This window comes from Dipodomys spectabilis, unplaced genomic scaffold, assembly GCF_019054845.1.
Source record: "Dipodomys spectabilis isolate Male_0828 unplaced genomic scaffold, ASM1905484v1 ptg000234l, whole genome shotgun sequence".
Lineage (NCBI taxonomy): Eukaryota > Metazoa > Chordata > Mammalia > Rodentia > Heteromyidae > Dipodomys > Dipodomys spectabilis.
In genome coordinates, this window is record NW_024870911.1 from 7104574 (window position 1) to 7125515 (window position 20942).

The 20942-nt window shown below is 35.7% G+C and overlaps 1 protein-coding gene across 1 annotated transcript in view; it reads left to right on the forward strand.

The window, feature by feature from the left end:
- Zfc3h1 (zinc finger C3H1-type containing) overlaps positions 1–19967 on the forward strand; it is a 58550-nt gene extending 38583 nt beyond the window's left edge. The window contains exons 21-35 of the mRNA XM_042698628.1: positions 772–955; positions 2744–2930; positions 4471–4659; positions 5192–5429; positions 8861–8966; positions 9050–9248; positions 9747–9841; positions 13391–13501; positions 13767–13871; positions 13956–14121; positions 15372–15472; positions 17857–17958; positions 18602–18641; positions 18900–18962; positions 19092–19967. Coding sequence (XP_042554562.1) covers positions 772–955; positions 2744–2930; positions 4471–4659; positions 5192–5429; positions 8861–8966; positions 9050–9248; positions 9747–9841; positions 13391–13501; positions 13767–13871; positions 13956–14121; positions 15372–15472; positions 17857–17958; positions 18602–18641; positions 18900–18962; positions 19092–19229 — 2024 coding nt within the window. The 3' untranslated portion in view covers positions 19230–19967. The remainder of the gene's footprint in view (positions 1–771; positions 956–2743; positions 2931–4470; positions 4660–5191; positions 5430–8860; positions 8967–9049; positions 9249–9746; positions 9842–13390; positions 13502–13766; positions 13872–13955; positions 14122–15371; positions 15473–17856; positions 17959–18601; positions 18642–18899; positions 18963–19091) is intronic.
- Positions 19968–20942: the final 975 nt, after the last annotated feature.

Below are 20942 nucleotides of genomic sequence, written 5' to 3' on the forward strand. Positions count from 1 at the left end.
GTGTTTTATTTTGCTTTGTCTTTGAGTTTGTGTTTTCTGACATTCAGTAGATTCATAAAATGAAGGAATGAACAAATGAGCATAATAATGTATAAATGTGCCTTCTCATAAGCATATCTTGGGTTCTTTAAGTTTGCATGTATAGTTATTTACTAATCAGTTAACAGTATATATCTCGTGTACTTGAATGTGACACTTGTCTGGTTTAGATGTAGTTGAGGAAATCATTTTTATAAATTTTAACTCACCTTTAATTTCTTAACTTCTAATTTACAATTAAATGAATTATCAGATGATATCACTTGCCCTTAATATTGGGAGATTATGTGTCTACCTTACCAATAAAGAGCTTTATTTCTGTTGGCTTGAAATATTTGTTTGCTTGTTTAACTTTGTGGGCATGGAGCCACTGCTTCGCGTCCTTGCTCACTTGGCTGGTGCCCTGCCACTTGAACCATGCCTCTAGCTCAATTTTTTGTAGGTTATTTTGGTGGTGGAGTCCCTTGGATTTTTTTTAATGCCTAGGCTGGCTTCAACCTGAGATCAAGAATAGCTCAGATAAGTGTAAGCCAATGGCAACCAGCCCCTAAAGTAATTTTTAGTAGCGTAAATGTTCAGGCTTGGATGATTATATGGTAGATCTTCCTTAAAGCTGTTAGTTTTGCTGTATGGAATTAGAATCTATAGGTTTCTAGATTATTCTAAAGATGAGACCAATTGTTTTTCTGTCTATAGATTAAAGTAAAAAGCCAATGACATTTTTCTCTATAGCCTTCCGACCAGAGAACCAAATAAAAGTTCCGGTTTTGGACACTGTTGTCACTCCAGATGATGTTAGATATTTTACAAATGAAACCGATGACATCGCTAATTTAGAAGCAAGTGTCCTTGAAAATCCTTCCCATGTACAACTTTGGCTCAAGCTTGCATACAAGTACTTGAATCAAAATGAGGGGTAGGTTATGAAAACTGTTTGACATTTATATTTTTATGTTTGATGTTTATTTTGTATATTGTAATCAGGTTTTCTTCCTGTTGTCAATGGAGTCATTTGACAAAGCCAAAAGTATTTTATTGTTCAAAAGCTATCAAGGAAAAGAAGCTATTACAGAAATTTAAGATTAAATCTTTAGTTTTTTTCCCTATGATTCAATGTATGGGAAACAAATTATACTGAACTTTTTAGAATCTTTGGAAATATTTAAAGAAGTGATTTGTTTTCGTTAATTAACAATCATTATACTGTTAACAAAATCATAAAAAAATTTCTAAGTATTATTATTTGCCTATTCTTATGTAGTTTTAGTTAAATAGTAAATTCAGAGTAGTAGAAGCATTAATTTTTTATTATTGTAGGTCATGGCCTTGAACTCAGGGCCTAAGTGCTGTTCGTGAGCTCTTTTGCTCAAGGTTAGCACAGTTCCGCTTCCAGTTTTCTGGTGTCTAATTAGAAATAGGAGTTTCACAGACTTTCCTCCTTCTGGCTTTGAACTGTGGTTCTTAGTCTCAGCTTCCTGAGTAGCTAGGATTACAGGCATGAGCCACCAGTACCCAGCCTAGATTAATTTTTTAAAAATTAAATCTCTTACAGAAATTATGATAAACAATAGTGGAACAGATTAAATATTGTACATTTACAATGGAGATTTAAAGCTTGTCATCTCTAAGGTCTGACATTATGCAAATAAGATAAATAGTAATTTATTTCACAACCAATAGCTCTTGTTACAGATTGTATCCTCTAATTTCTTTTTATTTCCCTGGAGATAAGAGTTTTCACTATACCATCCATGCTTAGTCTCAATCTCATGATCCTCCTTCCTCAGCCTTTCAAGTGCTGGGATTCATGCCTAGCTTTAATACCATCTACTTTTTGAAAGTGGAGATAAACCAAAAATAATCTTTTTATCATTGTGACTTAAAAATACAGTCATTTCATGTTGTATCCTGATCAATCTATCTTAAAATAGTATAAAATCTTCAATAAGGCAGCACTACAAAGAGCTTATAACACCATACATATCTGAATGTGTTGTTTTTCTGACTCTTCATATGTGTTATTTCTATGCTAATAGAATAAGTTATACTATTTTCCTTTCTGACTCATTTACTGAGTGAAGGGCAAAAGAGTTATACATTAGTTTATGAACAAGATCATGCGAGAGAATTATCTTCTCCAAGAGATAGCAAGCCTTTGACAATTGAAAAGAACTATTATATTGAAAGCTTTGATATTTCTAGCAATAGCTGGCCTTGAGAGAGAGAGTTGTTAACTTTTCCTGTTTCCAAACAATGTAAATCATAAAAGGCATTTCTGAATATGGACAAAGAACATTTGAAGTTGATAATCTTAGTAGTTTTCTAACACTCTATTTTATATATGGTAAATGCTTACTGAATATCTACTTTAAAAGAAATTTGATCTATGGGAAATCAGAACTTTTTTTCCCCCCTACAGTTGTGATTGAAAAATCTTAATTTTTTATTCTTTGACATAATGATCCTGGCTATTGATAGTTCTAACAGAAAGTAGACTTGTTAAAAAAAAAACAAAACTGACTCACTTAATTAGCTATATTTAGATTTAAAGCACTTTTAAAGTATTTATTTATTTATTTGCAATGTTGAAGATTAAACCTAGACCCTTATTCTTGCTAGACAGGTACTTAATAACTGAGCTACAGCTCCACTCCTCAGACATTTTTTAGAAATAAAGCTTTTACCTTTGCTTTTAAATATATAGACTATGTTCAGAATCCTTGGATTCTGCTTTAAATGTTTTGGCTCGAGCATTGGAAAACAACAAAGACAATCCAGAAATTTGGTGTCATTACCTGAGATTGTTCTCAAAAAGAGGAACCAGGGAGGAAGTGCAAGAAATGTGTGAAACAGCTGTTGAATATGCTCCTGATTATCAAAGCTTTTGGACTGTGAGTAGAAAAGATAACACTATGTTTGTATTGTGTGTGTTGATAATTCTTTGAGCCATCTTAAATATTGATATGGAGCTTATTATATGCTGTATACCTTACTTTCGATTTCTTTTCTTTGTTTCTTTTTTTTTTTTGGGTCTGGTCATGGGGCCTGAACTGTGGGCCTGGGTGCTGTCTCTCAGCTCTTCAGTTCAAGGCTAGCGCTCTACTACTTGAGCTACAGTGCCACTTCTGGCTCTTTTCTTTTTGTGTATATGGTGCTGAGGAATCGAACCCAGGACCTCAGGCATGCAAGGCAAGCTCTCTATCACTGAGCCACCTTCCCAGTCCAGTTTCTTTTTCTTTTACTTAAAATTTTTATTATCCTTAAGTAGATGTACAAAGGAGATACCATTTAACAAAAGTTCATGAATACAATGCATCTTGATCTTTGTCATCCCTCTCAACATTCTCACCCTCCTCCTCCTCCAACCCATCCCTTCCATTACTGTTCTTAATTTTGTGGTATATACAGTGAATTGTTGACTGCATTCTTCCTCTCCACTTCATTTATCTGTCTCTCTCCCCTTACCTTCAATTTCTAGTAACCTCAGAGCCACTCCTCCCTCAGATTAATTTAGACTAAGCAAGAAGAAAGCATTTAAGGAAGAAATGATTTTCTTCTTTTGTGGTTAACAATCTCTTTATTCTTAACAAAATAATTTAAAAATTAATATTTTTATTTACCTATTCTTATGCAGTTTTAGTTTAGATAAGGTTAAATGTAGTTTTGTAAAGCATTTAGATTTTTAAAAAGTTTTTACTTGATAAATTTCCTATGAGAGCTGGTGCCGGTGGCTTACGCCTGTAATCCTAGCTACTCTGAGATCTGAGGATCACGGTTCAAAGCCAGCCCGGGCAGGAAAGTCTGTGAAACTCTTATCTCCAATAAACCACCAGAAAACCGGAAGTGGCACTGAAGCTCACGTGGTAGAGCACTAGCCTTGAGCTGAAGAGCTGAGAGACAGCGCTCAGTCCCAGAGTTCAAGTCCCATGACCAACAAAAAAAAAAAATTGCCATGAATTCTAGGAAACACTTTTTGTCTTATTTTTCTTTTTGCTTATGGAAATAAATGTACTCTTTAATTTTGGTATGTGAAAAAATTGATTTTTCCTCTTTTCCTGAATAATGAGACTTTTTTTTTAAAGCTAAATGTAATAATTAACCCATTTATGAAATAAAACAGGTATTCATTAGTATCTGAAGTTTATTGACTGAACTCAGGAACCATTAGATTTAGATAACTTTTTAGATGAAACTATTGTCATCAGTTTTTCCTTCTTAATGTTGTGCAGTAGTACTAGAAAATGGCTTATACATTGTTATAGTTAACCTTTTTGCAGAAGTTGAAAATATGATATGAAACATTTAATGAAATTAAAAATTGGTAGTTTTAGTTTCTTCCTTATAAATGACAGCATAGATTATATGAAAGCCTTTGGGCAATTTTTTTTTCTTTCCTTTTTTGTGCATTTACCTGTTTTTTCCTTTGGGCAGTTTCTACATCTAGAAAGCACCTTTGAAGAAAAAGATTATGTATGTGAGAGAATGGTGAAGTTTCTGATGGGAGCAGCCAAGCGGGAAACATCAGATGTTCTTTCCTTTCAGCTTTTAGAGGCTCTTTTGTATAGAGTACAGCTGCATATATTTACTGGAAGAGGCCAAAGTGCACTTGCAATTTTACAGGTAAACATTTATTATAGTATTTAACTCAGTTTTAGAGAATACTTATTAAAGGCTTGAGATGTTGTTTATGGGTAGCATTGTTTAACAGTGAGAACACAGACTTTGGATTTGAGTCCTTATTTCACTTACTAGTGAGTTATGTCACTGGGTAAGTTTATAACTTTATTTCCACATTGTTTGGTCAGGATATTTTAAGAGAAAAGAAATCAGTCTATAATAAATCATTTATATGGTTTTCTAGGTGTGTTTTCTTGGGTGAAGTTTTACTGTTTTTTATGTTAAACGTACAAGATTTTAAATATCTAAACACTTAACATATACAAATACATGTGGTCTTTTATTAAATAGGCATTCAACTTTATATTAGTATAATTATGTTAATTTGACATCTCAAATTTTTCATTACTAAATTGATGACTGATATCAAAATTTTCACTTAGGTAGTACTTCAGTTTTATTCTTTACATTTGAATTGCATTGTGAATAGGAATCATTTTTTAAAACATTTCTGAATTTTTATCTTTTTAACTAGAATGCGTTAAAGTTGGCTAGTGATGAAATAGTAGCTGAATACCTTAAAACAAATGATCGATGTTTGGCATGGCTGGCCTACATTCATCTTACTGAGTTCAGCAGTCTCCCATCAACGTTCTATGATCCATCTAATGCTAATCCTTCAAGAATTGTTAACAGGGAACCATTTGTAATGCCATGGCAAGCAGTTCAAGATGTAAAGACTAATCCTGACCTGTTGTTAGCAGTTTTTGAAGGTAAGTATGAGTGGTATAAATTAAAACATCAACTGTTAAAAATTATACCACCAGTTTATTCATTATTATAATTCTTCCTAACTGTAACATTAGGTATTATAAGTTGCATTTTGAAAGTTTATTATGTATGTAAAAATGATTGAGTCCTAAGATGGATATTGGTATTTATAAAAACCAGAAACTAGACAGTTGCTGATGTATTATGCCTATAATCCTGGCTACTCAGGAGGCTGAGATCAGAGAATCAGGATTCAAAGCCAGTGTGGGCCAGCATCAAGAAACTCTTATGTCCAGTTAACTGACACAAAGCTGGAAGTGGAAGTGTATCTTGAGTGGTAACAGGCTAGCCATGAATGAAAAATTTAAGCAAGAGTATAAGGCCTCAGTATTCCAAAAAGCCAAACAAAGAAAACCAGAAACTATATAGCATTACCTGATTTATTTTTCCAATTATGACAAGGGATATCTGTTAAAATATGTAGATAATATCATTATGTTTGTGTTGTTTGAATCAGAAAACTAAATGTAGTTTTGTTTTTAGTCATCCATTAAGGTAGAAATGGATATGTCTTACCTTTTCAACTAGCTTATATATTTATTCACCAGTCAGTTAATTTGATTACTATTATGTTTAATGATATATAGTATATAGCTTATTCCTTCCCAAGAATAATTTTATAGTCTAGTCAGAAGATAAAATTTGTACCAGGTTGGGCTGGGAAGGTGGCTCAGTGGTAGAGCGCTTGCCTTGCATTCACGAGGCCCTGGGTTTGATTCCTCAACACCACATAAGCAAAAAGAAAAAACCCAGAAGTGGTGCTGTGGCTCAAGTGGTAGAGCGCTAGCCTTGAGCTGAAGAGCTGAGGGACAATCCCCAGGCCCAGAGTTTAGGCCCCCTCGCCGGATCCAAAAAAAAAAAAATTGGACCAGAAATGGTGGTTCATGCCTGTAATCTCAAAGATTGGGAAGATAAAGAGTTTCTAGGCCAGCTAATCACCCCCTGAGAGGGGCAGGTTAGGGAAGAGGGAATACTCTATTTAAACAACAGCAAAAAACAGACAAGATAGTTTATATCTTAATTCTAGCTGTAGGCATAGGTAGTAGGATTACACTATAAGTCTAGGCAGAGCAAAAAGCAAGAGACCCTATCTGAAAGATAACTGAAACAAAAAAAGCGGTGGGGAGGTATGGTTTATGTAATAGAGTACCTATCTAGCAAGCTTAATTCCCTTAGTATAAACTATACCACTACCAGCAATAATAATAATATCTTTAAGGTTGACAACATGCAAGGCCATGTAACTACATGCATAAGAAAAGTAAACTGGAAAAGAGACTATTTACCATGAGCACCAAATTTTTATAAAAAGATGGGCAAGGAATAGATACAATGTCAGAGAAGATGAAAAGGAATAATTACAATGATTTCTAAGCTTTAAGAGAAGGAAATTAATATTAATAAAAGAAACTCAATGAGCTGGTAAAACTGGGACAGTAGTAATGATATTTGTAAATGATACTAGATCATCAAGTAGAAATAATTATTGGCCGAAGGAAATAAAAAAGTTGTTCCTGAGTGGGCAATTATGGATAAATGGATTTGAGGACTATTAACATAGAAGATACTATATTACAAAGTACTTTAAAGTTTTTAATGTTCTCTCACAGTAAATTCAATGCAAGCTGAAGTTTGACCATTCTGAGTTGCTATAAAATCCAAAACTTTTTGAGTAACAACATGATACCGTCAGTGAAAAAATTTCATATTTGATCTCATGTAATGGGACCACAATAAACTACTTTCAAGTTTGTCTGTGTCTATGATTTTAGAGTTTGTATTTGGGTCTCATTTCCATGATAACTTGTATATTTGCAAATACTCTCTAATCTGGAAAAGAAAGGAAACTTATGGCCACTACCAGTTTCTTTGAGTGGTTAGTTGGAGATAAGAGTCTCACAGGGCTGGGTGCTGATGGCTCATACGTATAATTTTAGCTACTCAGAAGGCTGAGATCTGAGGATTGTGGTTTGAAGCCAGCCCAAGCAAGAAAGTCTGTGAGACTTTTCTCTCCAGTCAATCACCAGAAAACCAAAAGTGGTGCTGTCTCAAAGTGATAGAGTGCTCAAAGTGGTAGAGTTGTAGAGTAAAAAGAGCTCAGAGACAGCACCAAGGCTCTGAGTTCGGGCCCCACAACCAGCAAAAAATAAAAGAGTCTTACAGGTGCTTTTTTGCACAGGCTGGCTTTGAACAGTGATCCTCAGATGTCAGTCTCCTGAGTAGCTAGGATTACAGGCATGAGCCACTGGTGTACAGCTCAGAAATATTTTTTCTGAGGGAATGATTCTTAACAGCATAGTAGTGCCGGGCACCAGTGGCTCATGCCTGTAATCCTAGCTACTCAAGAGGCTGAGATCTAAGGATCACAGTTCAAAGCCAGCCTGGGCAGGAAACTCCATGAGACTCTTTTCTCCAATAAACCACTAGAAAACTGGAAGTGGTGCTATCGCTCAAGTGGTAGAGCGCTCACCTTGAGCTGAAGAGTACAGGGAAAGCTCCCAGGCCCAGAGTTCAAACCCCACGCCTGACAAAAAAAAACAAAAAACAAAAACAAAAAAAGCATAGCAGGAAGGCATAAAAGGGAGAGTAGAGACTATGAATGGGGCTAAGAAGTATAAGCAATCTCTTGGGAGCATAGGCAAGAATAAGTTCAATTGTAGTGTGCTTCCCTAATATGTATTGTTTAATCCTTAGCACCTACCACAGAAGAGGGGGAAAAAGGAAAGTAAATATTATGACATGCTAATCAAATAAAGTGAGTGTAGATAAAGTGAATTTTAGGTTCAGTGCACTACAAATCTTGTAAGTGAACTTCAAATAACTCAGTTTTAGAACGATGATATTTAACTCCAAAAATCTGGGAATCTCCCAATGGAAAGGGAGGAAATGGTATAAAGAACAGTCTCCCATTCTATAAGAAGCTACAAGTTGAAGGGAAGGACTCTTTATAAGGGGAAAGATGTATTTGAAGGAATAAGGATTGTGTTATTGGGAGACATCTGTGAAGCAGCAGTAAAAGACCTCTTTTGTAGTGTTCAGGGAAAAATGAAAAGGTAAAAACCATGATGTTTTTTAAATGAATTTTAAGGAATTAGGATAATTGGTGAGACATATAAATGAAAATACATTGATGAATAGATATGGGAACTCATAGGATAGTTCTGCCCTCACCAGGAAAGTGAGGATAATGGATTCAATTTTAGGAGTTTGAAGATTTGAATTAGTTCCTTTTGGTAAAGGCCAGGAGTTCTATAAAGATGAAAAAGATGATCCAGCCAAAGGTAGCGCATCTTTGCCTATTATTCTCTTATGGGTGATAAAACATATTCACGTAATTAATTTTGATATATATTGTTGTGATATTTTGGGGTAGATGCCGTGAAAGCTTGTACAGATGAGACCCTTACCACTGAGGAAAGAATAGAAGTCTGCCTTCCACTTTACAGAAACATGATTGCTCTGCACCAGCTCCTAGAGAGGTAAAATTCAATTGATAAAGTTAATCTTATGTTAAAATGGATCTTTTTCAGGAGAGTATTTAGTCATTCTTTTTCTTTTTAAGATATGAGGCTGCCATGGAGCTTTGTAAATGTTTGTTGGAATCGTGTCCCATGAACTGCCAGCTATTGGAAGCCCTTGCTGCTTTGTATTTACAAACTAATCAGCAGGACAAAGCCAGAGCAGTATGGCTTACTGCATTTGAAAAAAATCCTCAGAATGCAGAGATTTTTTACCATATGTGCAAATTCTTCATCTTGCAGGTAAAAAGCGACGCATGATTCTCAAATATGGTATTTCTACATTTCAATATCTTTATCAATTACCTCCAGAAAATATTTCCTGGACCTTATGTTCTCTGCAAGTTATGTTAGATTTTCCCTCTCTCTACCTTTCTACCTTTCTATGGTCCTTTGTTATTTTGTTTATAGATGCTTTATATTTTACACTAAGAACTGCTCAAGCACAAGAACTATATTTTACTCCCCAACTCCTGCTACAGTTCTAAACATGTTATCTGTTCAATAGGTATGTGGTGGGTGAAATTTGAGCATGTGGTGACATTGCATAATAAATTATTTAATAATCTGTTGAATGAAATTGAGAGATGAGAAGTTAGCTAAGTGTGTCTCAAACTTGTCTACTTCTCCTTCATGTACCAGGAAACCTAGTCACTAATTTTTAAGGTTCTTTCCTCTTTTTAGATATTTTAGGTAACATTGTAAACCTGATGTGTATTTCCCCAACTCTTTTTTAAATAGAATCAAGGCAACAATCTTCTTCCATTTCTGCGGAAATTTATTGCATCCTTCTTTAAACCTGGATTTGAGAAGTATAGTAACTTGGATCTATTTCGGTAAGTTGTAGAATTCCTGATTTGTAGAGGAATGAGAGAGAATATAGTTCACTAGAAAGATGACTTCCTTTTATGCTGATATAAAATTTTTTGTACTTGGATATCTACTTACAGAACTGTTATTAGGGCAGTAGAACAAATAGAATAAAAAAATGAGGAAGGCAGTATATAAAATGCTTCTGTCTTTGGAGTAAAGGTCCTCCTCAAGGTTTATAATAACTTTCTTTTTTTGCTTTTGTTCCAATATTAATAGGCCACAGTAGATTATTAAGAATGATTTTGAGGGAGGCTTTTAAAGTTCCAAAGTTTTAAAAAGTTCTCCACCTCTTCATTTGTGTACCAAGTCAGCACTTTTCCCCCAAGAACCAGGAAGTGAGTATTTCTGATTGCAGTATTGCAGGCCATAATATCTTATCATTATATACAACAGCTATGTTGTGGTATTAAAAACATCTGTAGACAGTAAGTGAATGGTCATAGCTGTGTTCCAGTAAAACTTTAGTTAAAAGAAAGGCATCAAGAGAATTTTTTGTGAGTTCCTTTCTTACTCCATGTTAGGAATAATGGAAAGGAGAAAGATCTAAGTTAAAAATATTCTAAAAAACTTCTTATGGGGGGCTGGGAAGGTGGCTCAGTGGTAGAGCCCTTGCCTTGCATGCTCAAGGCCCTGGGTTCGATTCCTCAGCACCACATAAGAAAAAAGCCGGAAGTGGCACTGTGGCTCAAGTGGTAGAGTGCTAGCCTTGAGCTGAAGAGCTGAGGGACAGCGCTCAGGTCCAGAGTTCAGGCCCCACCACCAGACCCCCAAAAAACAAAACAAAAAAACTTCTTATGGAAAATACGGAGTGAAAATAAAGCCTTAGTTTAATGTTAGCAAATCTAATGTTGGCAAACATTTTTCTTTAATTAGGCATTACCTTAACATCCCTTCTTCCCCACTTCACTATATGCTAGTATAGCTGTGTTACTGTATAGTCAGATTTTTTAGGAGTCATCCAGTTTAGCCAGGTGCTGGTGGCTCATGCCTGGAATCCTAGCAACTCAGGAGGCTGAGATCTGAGGACTGCTATTTGAAGTCAGCCCAGGCAGGAAAATCCATGTGACGTTTATCTCCAATAAACTACTCAAAAAATCCAGAAGTGGTACTATGCTTCAAGTAAGCTCTAGCCTTGAGAAAAAACAGCTCAGGGACAGTGCCCAGGCTCAGAGTTCAAGGCCCAGGACCTGCAAGAAAAAAATAAATAAATGCATAAATAATAAATAAATAATCCAGCTTTGTTAAGTGATCTATTTCTTGTGAAACTATTTCACTTGAGATTTGAGATCATTATTTCTCCCTAGACTTTAATCTTTGTGTCTGTCAACTACGTGGCAAAGTAATTTTAGTGCTATGCTTGAAAATTTCTCCTGTACCTAGATTGATGTTTTAAAATAGATTTCAAATGGACTGGATGTAGTGGTACACACCTGTTACCCCAGCAATAAAGGAAAGCATAAGTAGGAGGATTGTGGTCCAGGTCAGCCTGGGCATAAAGCAAGACTTAGTCTTGAGAAAAAAAACAGTGCAAAAAGGGACTTGTGAAAGTTGCTTAAACAGTGTGGTTCTTACAAGCTCCAGGCCTTGAATTCAAACTGGAGGTCGGGGGAGAGACAAAATATTTTTAAATGCAATTAAATAGAATGGAAACTATGAAGAATTTAGAGATTATTCATTTTACCTATTTTACTCCCTTGTTTAAATTAGTTGGATCTAAGTTCTCAAATTTAAGGGACAAATTCAAGACTGAACCAGACTCTTTGCTGGTTTTCCCTTGGGCATCAAGCTAATTGATCTAGCTTAAAAGAAGATGTTAGGGCTGGGAAGGTGGCACAGTGGTAGAGTGCTTGCCTTGCATGCATGAGGCCCTGGGTTCAATTCCTCAGCACCACATAAGCAGAAAAAGCTGGAAGTGGTGCTGTGGCTCAAGTGGTAGCACACTAGCCTTGAGCTGAAGAGCTGAGGGACAGCGCCCAGGGCCAGAGTTCCAAGCCCCATGACTGACAAAAAAAATAAAAGAAGATGTTGTCAGTTTCTTCTTGGTAACTTAATACAGATCTTCTATTAATTTAAGAACTCTTTTAGCTAAGATGGTTAGTAATATGCCTGTAACCCCAGCTTTGAGAGGCTAGACAAGAGGATCATGTGTTAGAGACCAATCTGGGTTATAGAGTGAGGCCCTTTCTCAAAAAAAATTATCTCTGTCAGTCAACTTGGATATTAAAAGAATAGTTTAAAAAATTAACATAAGGATTTTATTCAGTTTGTTAAAGGTAGCCTAGAGATTGTACAGTCTTACGTAGATTAGATTTGAAGTCTTTTTATTGCCTACCTCAGTTGTCACTGGAAGAAGCTAAAATCCTTAGAAGTGTGAGTGGATAACTCATGGTAATATAGGCCAGTTAGAAAGATAACCTGTCTTCTAGATGCCCTATTTCTTATGTTTGCCACAGTCTGGGTAATTGATTAAAACTTGTTTTCTTGCAAAGTCCAATGTAATTGATTATACTAGACTTCATTTTTTCCATTAAAAAACATTGTTCTTCAGTGGAAGGGGATCATGATGTGTTCTGCTAGTTATCTAATATGTTGAGTTGAAACTCCTTAGTACAACCTCTTAAAGATAATTTAAAAATTATGTTAAAAAATCATTGTTTTTGAAGATACTGATAGTTGTATTATGCAAAGATTCAGATATATTGGGAGGTAAACTGAGATTCCTTTTAGAGCCTTTCATATCCAAATGTAAACTGTAGCTTTTCAAAAGAGGTTTATAGTTTACATATTTTCCATCTTTATTTGATAAGTGCCTAATGGACCAATATGTTACACAATACATATGGACACATGCCAGAGAAGAATTACTATTAGGTACTAGATTTTGGTATTTTCTTCCCTAACAACAGAGTATAGATTTTGTGGGAAATTTTGAGATACTTAGTTGTCTCGTTTGTTTTATTATGGTTTTGATTCTAGTTGATTAATTGGTGACTTGTTTAATTTAGAGACTAAAATAAAACTTCATTTTTGGAGAATTACCGTTATAATTATGACAGTAAAATTCTGAGAAAAATACAGTGTCCTAAAAATGTAACATTTATTGATGTCATACCATTACATTTATACATGTGAGAGAAATTTTATTTCTTTATAAAAATATTTCAGTGTAAATTAAACTCAAGATTTTTTTTTTTTTTTTTTTTTTTTGTCAGTAGTGGGCCTGAACTCTGGGCCTGGGCGTTGTCCCTCAGCTCTTCAGCTCAAGGCGAGTGCTCTACCACTTGAGCCACAGCGCCACTTCTGGTTTTCTAGTGGTTTATTTATTGGAGATAAGAGTCTTACAGACTTTCCTGCCCGGGCTGGCTTTTGAACCCTATCCTCAGATCTCAGCCTCCGGAGTAGCTAGGATTACAGGCGTGAGCCACCAGCACCCAGCTAAACTCAAGATTTTAAAGAAAATATTTTTTAATTTGTGTGATTAGGCATAATATCTTGGGTTTTCTTTTTTCCAGGTATCTCTTAAATATCCCAGGACCACTTGACATTCCAGCCTGTTTATGTAAAGGGAATTTTGATGATGACATTTTTAACCACCGAATTCCTTATTTGTGGCTGATTTACTGGTGAGATATTATCCCCTGTGGGAAGAAGTACTGCATACCAGGTTGATTTTGCTACTTACTACCAAATTGCACTCCTAAAAATTGGCCTTATGTTAAAGTCATTAAAGCAAAAGAGATGATACTAAGGTTTTATTACATACTAAAATAGAAAGATCAAAAGAAAGATTCCATTGTAATAATGTCTGTAATGTTTAAAGTATACTTTGTCATTTTTTTTTCTAATAAAATCAATCAGTAGACCTTATTTTTTTCATTTACTGAACAGCCTGTGTCATCCTCTACAATCAAGTATTAAAGAGACTGTGGAAGCATATGAGGCGGCATTGGGGGTGGCCATGAGATCTGATATAGTACAAAAGATTTGGATGGAGTAAGCATAATTCATCTTTAAAAAAGGAATTTTGGAATAAGAGAATGTGCCTTAATTCTGATTTTGATATTTTTCTTTTCGCAGTTATCTGGTCTTTGCCAATAACAGAGCTGCCGGATCCAGAAACAAAGTCCAAGAATTCAGATTTTTTACTGATTTAGTAAATAGATGTTTGATTACAGTACCTGCCCGATATCCCATTCCTTTTAGCAGTGCTGATTACTGGTCCAACTATGAATTTCATAACCGGGTAAGACTCTTACAACTTTTTTTACATGCTTCTAAAAAACAATTGGGTTTTAGAGTGACAACAAAACTACTATTTTATATCAAGAGAGCTTTTCCTAGGACCTTTCTTATAGTGAACAAAACTAACAGAAAAACTAGCTGGGCACTGATGGCTTATGCCTGAAATCCTAGCTACTCAGGTAGCTGAGATCTGAGGATCACCCTTCAAAGCCAGCCCAGGCAGGAAAGTATGTGAGACTTTAGCTCCGACTAACCCCTAGAAACCCGGAAGTGGCACTGTGGCTCAAGCAGTAGAGTGCTCACCTTGAGCTGAAGAGTGCAAGGACAGCACCCAAGCCCAGAATTCAAACCCCACAACCAACAAAAAACAAAAAAAACTAACAGAAAAAATAAGTATTTTATATCAAAAGAGCTTTTGCTAGGACCACTTTCCTAGTGTTTTTGGTCTTTAATTTTTCCTTAAGTCTTCAGAGTCTAAGAACAGTACATATTATCACTTAAAAATAATAAGCATGTGCATTGTCTCTGCTTTTTTGTTGTTATTATTTTGCCAAGAAAATATAGCTATACATAGAGCATAAGAAAGCTACATTCAGGTGCTATGTAGAATTTTAAGAGTAGAATCTGATTAATGATAGATTTTATAAGTTATATTATGATAGGTAATGAAATAAAGGGCGTAAGGGATGGATTTTTAGAAATTTATTTCAGAGACTCCTTTCATTCAACGCAATGTAAACCTGAAAATCTTTCTTTGCTCAATGGAAACTGAAACATAGGTGCTTTTCAAAATCTTTTTTACTTTTCCTTTTTTTGTGGGGTTTTATTTTGAATCAGGATAACCAGTTATTATGCTTTGAACTTCTGTGCCATTCTTTATCTTAGGATCTCAAAGCACTTTATGGACATTAAGTCATTTACATATGGGCATTCCATGAGCAAGATATGGCAGGTATTATTAGACCTATGACTAGCCGAGCTATACAGCAAATAAAGGTCGACTCGCATAAAATCCCAGATTCCTGGCTTCTTGTCAGTGTTCTGTCCTTGGCTCTCATCACTAGACCATATTTTCTAACTCATATTTGGAAATTCACTAATAGAATTAATGGTAGGAACTGTAACAGCATCATACATAATTACAGTTTGTACATTCATGTTTTAAAAACCGTTATGGTTTTCTCACTAAAGACTCAAATAATTGTTTCATATTTTTGTTGCATTCATCTCTCTTCCCCCTCCCTGCCCCAGGTTATTTTCTTTTATTTGAGCTGTGTTCCAAAGACCCAGCATTCCAAAACCTTGGAACGGTTTTGCTCTGTTATGCCAACTAATTCTGGACTTGCACTGAGGTAAGAAAAAAATTTTCTGGTTCTCAACTAAATAATTCTTCATATATAATTTTGGTTCTTCATATAAAATTATTGAAAATTTCATAAAATATTTGGTAGTTCAGTATTTTCTCATAGACATATATTGCTTTAGTTTCAGAGTTGTTGGGCCATCTGTAGCGATTCATACAAAAGCCAATTTTAGTAAAAGTCTCTGGTCACTTCAGAAAACTGCAGGTTATAAGAGGATAGGTAATTCATCTGGGTTCCCTAAGCACAAATCAAATATCCTTAGACATGTATTAGAAGCAGTGAACATATTTACATGTAAAGGAATATTACCTAGAGATTTTTCTTTTTTTTTTTTTTTTTGGGTTCGGTAGTGGGGCCTGAACTCTGGGCCTTGGTGCTGTCCCAGCTCTTCAGCCCAAGGCTAGCACTCTACCACTTGAGCCACAGTGCCACTTCCGGCTTTTTTCTTTTTGATTATGTGGTGCTGAGGAATCGAACCCAGGGCCTCGAGCATGCAAGGCAAGTGCTCTACCACTGAGCCACCTTCCCAGCCCCCACCTAGAGATTTTTCTGTTTTCATGTGTTCTCAAATATTAGCATGCTTTGGAATCTCCTGGGATGTTCATTCAGAATGTAGATTCTTAAACTTGATGCCTTAAATCTCCTTTGAGAAGCACTGACTTTAGGTTTTTCTGTTTTGATAAAGCAAATCACTCTCCAGAAGTGTCTGTGTTTGTGTGCATGCACACATGCCTGCTAGGCCTGTAGTTGGAACTCTGCCTGGGCACTATTCCTAAGCTTCCTTTTTAAAAAAAAAAAAAAATTATTTTCTTGTAAAGATGCTGTACAGAGAGGTTACAGTTACATCAGTAATGAATACATTTCTTGTTGGTCATTGTTACCCCCTTCTTTGTTTTTCTCCCACTATGTCTTCCCTCTTCTACCTCCCCCATGCCTCCCCCAGCCTCCCTAAGTCTGACTCTCTACACTTGAGCCACAGCTCCTGCCTCCTTTTTTGGTAGTTTATTGGAAATACAAATCTCATGAAATTTCCTGCCCAGGCTGGCTTCAAACTGCAATCCTCAGATCTCAGCCTTCTGGATAGATAGGATTACAAGTGTAAGCACCAGGCTAGAAATGGACTTTTTAATTCTAAAAGGCACCTTAACATGTCAATACTTTGGTTTCCACTTGTGCACTCTTTCCCGTTGTATTAGATGTCTTAAAATTCCTAGGTTGTTTTATAGCTTATAAGATACCTGAAATATTTATCAGAGATTCATTTCTGTATGAAAAATATTTATATTCTACTTAGCATGTGTATGCAAAAAGTGGTATGAACTTAAAGGCAAAAATTCAAAGGCTAAAAGCTATGACAAAAATAACCATGCTCGGGGCTGGGAAGATGGCTCAGTGGTAGAGTGCTTGCCTTGCATGCATGAGGCCCTGGGTTCGATTCCTCAGCACCACATAAGCAGAAAAAGCCAGAAATGGCACTGTGGCTCAAGTGGTAGAGTGCTAGCCTTGAGCTGAAGAGCTGAGGGACAGCGCCCAGGCCCAGAGTTCAGGCCCCAAGACCAACCAAAAAAATAAAAATAAAAAAATAACCATGCTGTTCTATCATTAAATCTCCCAGCAATCGTGTTAATCTAAAGAACTGAATTATAAAAATTTGAACTAGAAATATTATCTTTGATGAAATGCGGGCAATAGAAAATGCAGTTGTAATTTTGACTAGCTTGTAATAGGATAGACATTTGGAAAATAGATTGTAAATCAGGACTTCTGTGCGTTGGTACTTTTTTTTTTTTTTTTTTAAATTTTATTTTATTTTAATTGAGAACATACTGTACAGAGGGGTTACAATTACATGGGCAGGAAAATGCATACATTTCTTACCAAGCATTGCAGCCTCCTCCTTTGTTTACCCTTCACCTCCCTTCCCAGCCTCCCCCCTCCCCCCCACCCAATCATACCCCCCCTCCCCCCCGTGCGTTGGTACTTACAAGGATTTGTTGTCATCTCTGCCTTCTTTTGTTTTTTAGAATAGAGAACTTAATCATTATATGTACCTAATATAAAAGTACCAAGAAATTGCTAGAAGTATTACTTTACAAACATTTGAGTACAGTGGGAGTACAGTGCGAATGCTTTAGTTTTCTATAGGAACACTTTGGTTGTTGAAGACGAACAAGAATCTTTGACTGGACCTTGATTTTATACTCCTGGTCAGGGTGATTATCATAAGGGGCATTCTACAAATATTTCCTGAATATCCTTGATAGAATTTAACTGAAAAAACTTTATACCTTATCATCACTCTGCTTATACAGTACATTTGGGATAGTCTACACTTTTAATGCTTTTGTTCATTTTCCAAATGTACTTTACAGGTTACTTCAGCATGAATGGGAAGAAAGCAATGTTCAGATTCTGAAACTTCAAGCCAAGATGTTTACATATAATATCCCAACATGCCTGGCCACCTGGAAAATGTAATGCAACAATCATGTACATGTTTTTATAGCTATTGCTTTTATTTATAAGGTTTGCTCCAGACAGGTAAATCTAAAATGACATGTATTTTTCCTTCCTGGACAGATCTCTAATTTTGATTTGTTTTGGGCACTTACTGTGGTTTAATACCAAGAGTGAGTGCTTATTAACAATTGCCTATAGAACAAAAAAAGTATAAACTTTAAATTTTCCTTGAAGGACAACACTGAGTTAACAATTCTGTTATGCAACAAATAGGGCTATCATACACATTTTAATACCATCTCCTTAAAAATTTGGGGGTTCTCCCAGTTGTAGTCTGATTTCTTTTAAAGATATTAGTGCTAGGTATTTTTGACTTTTAAGTACATTTTTTCTTGTTGTTTTTGGTTTTTTGTTTTTTTCCATGAACGTTATTAATGTTCAGAACACTGGTCTGCTTTATTCTTGTAAAGTTGATAAAAATTGTTGAATTTTTCTTTTCACTATAGGTTACCCTCCTTGGAAGTTTAGCCTGTTACTTTCAGGAAGTTTTGTACTCAGATTCCCACAGTCAGTACTCTGCCAGTGGTGGTATTCCATTTGTACAAAGATTATATAAATTTTTCTTTTCCCTTTTCTATATTCCTTTGTTTTCCTTAGAGCCATTGCTGCTGAGATTGTTCTAAAGGGACAAAGAGAGGTAAGTCACAATTGAATATCAGATAGGTTATTCATTTCCTTTTTGTTATTCTGCCCTTTTGTTGACTTCCCATTTTAAAAAGGTTAAAGCATAGACGTTAACATTCTGAGAAGTTAAATGTTTAAAAACTACTAAAACACAACCATTTTGTCTTAAATGTTAGTACATTGTAAAGTTACCACTCTTTAAACAGATAGTTATGAAGGTGTTCACATCATCATGTTTTCTGATAGAAGCGTGTGTGTGTCTATTTTATAGGTCCACCGTTTATATCAGAGAGCCTTACAGAAGTTACCTCTTTGTGCATCACTATGGAAAGATGTAATGCGTTTTATCTTTTATTTTTTCTCGATGTTTTCCTATAAATTTTCTGCATGTGCCATATCCATTGATGTGGTAATGCTCAAAATCTAGCCATGTCTTACTTTTATGCTTCCCTATCTTTTACAGCAACTCTTGTTTGAAGCATCAGAAGGAGGTAAAACTGATAACCTGAGAAAACTAGTTTCCAAGTGCCAAGAGATTGGAGTCAGCCTAAATGAGCTCTTAAATTTAAACAGTAACAAAACAGAAAGCAAGAATCACTGAACACTGGGTGCAGTCAGTTCTAAGTCCTTATAATAATTGCCAAAATTATTTGAATGATTCTTCAAGATTAGGCTGATTCCTGGCTAAGGTCTGTATAAGGCAGACAAGCGTAATTGATCAGATCAAGTCCCCTACAATATCCTAACCTCAAAACCGGATGCAATGAACATGATATTCTTCAGTTGGATAAATGAACTTCCTGTTTGGCCTGCTTCTAGGCCCTGCCAGATTCTCATAACATCATGTACGTAAGTATAGCTCCTCAAAGTGACTGACATTTATTTTAATTTTACTTTGTTTTTGGTTTTATTTTTTACTTTCCCCTCCCTTTATTTTGTGCTACTCCTGATTCACTTGACACTCTCTGATGCCTGAGAGATTCTTGTTTGGGATTTAATTTCCAGGGCTGTGTTTACAGTAAAAAGCAGGCAGTTCCTTTTAGTTCTTCCTTTTTAAATCTTTTGAGATTCTTCATTTCAGGATTTAAAACTTAAGCAGTCCATCTTAAGGAAAGTGTAACTGCCATGGCCACAAGTCTGCTAGTTGCACTTGAATGTCCTAACAGGGTTGTTTATTGCCCTTGCCACGTTCTGGACTCCTTGCTGAGACTGTTTAACTTGAAGATTAAAGAACCTATTGCAAATGCCAGAGCATCAGAACCTAAGAGTGGTCAAATATTATGTGCAATTTTTTTGTAAAGAAATTTTAATTTATAATAAAGTTTAACAATTTAAAGAAGTTACTATTTGAACTGCTTTGTATTAAAATACTACACTGTAGTATTAAATTGTTTATATACAAAGTATTTTTTAATATAAGTTAACTTTTTAAAAATCGTTGCTGTCTTTATTCACTTTTCACACACTGGGAAAAGGTTGAAGTAAGATATAGGTATATTCCTCATAATGATTTCAGTGCATTTTTGAAAATCACAATTCTCTGTATTTCTCCCTTCCCAGTAGCTAGGATTGCAGGCATGTACCATTGGCCCAGCTCTCCTTCCCTTCCCTCCTCTCACCTTTCCCTTAATCCTCTTCCTTCTGCTGCCTCCACAGCCATGTCTCCTCCTCTTCCTCCTACTTCTTCTGCTCTCCTTCTTCCTTTTTTTCTTCCTCATTTAGATGTGTAAGAGCTCGATTGGGCTGTGTGTGCATGGGACTTTAGAGTCCATCCATGCAGGCTGGACAGATATTTACAAGTTGTACTCAGCCATGCAGTAATAGGTAGTTTCCTTTTAGATCAGTTATGTATTAGTAAAACATGAAGTACCTTAACATTGCTTTACAGATATCCTGTCATGCCTCTTTATTCCTTTCATTTTACAAAGTTACTTTAGCTGCCACATAAAAATAGCAACACTGCTTAAGAGTGAGCTTGTGTTCCTGTTCTTTCTACCATTTTATTTTTTGTTTTTCTTTTTTTTTCTTTTCTTTTCTTTTTTTAATTGGTGCCAGTCCTGGGGCTTGAATTCAGAGGGAGCTGTCCCTGAGCATTTTTGCTTGAGGATAGTGCTCTACACCTTGACCCACAGCTCCACTTCCAGCTTTTTGCTAGTGAATTGTAGATAAGAATCTCATAGATTTTCCTGCGTACGCTGGCTTTGAACTGCGATCCTCAGATTGCAGACTCTTATTTTTTTTTTTTTTTTTTTAACCAGGGCTGAGAACCGAACCCAGGCCCTTGCGCGCGCCAGGCGGGCGCCCTTCCCCTGGG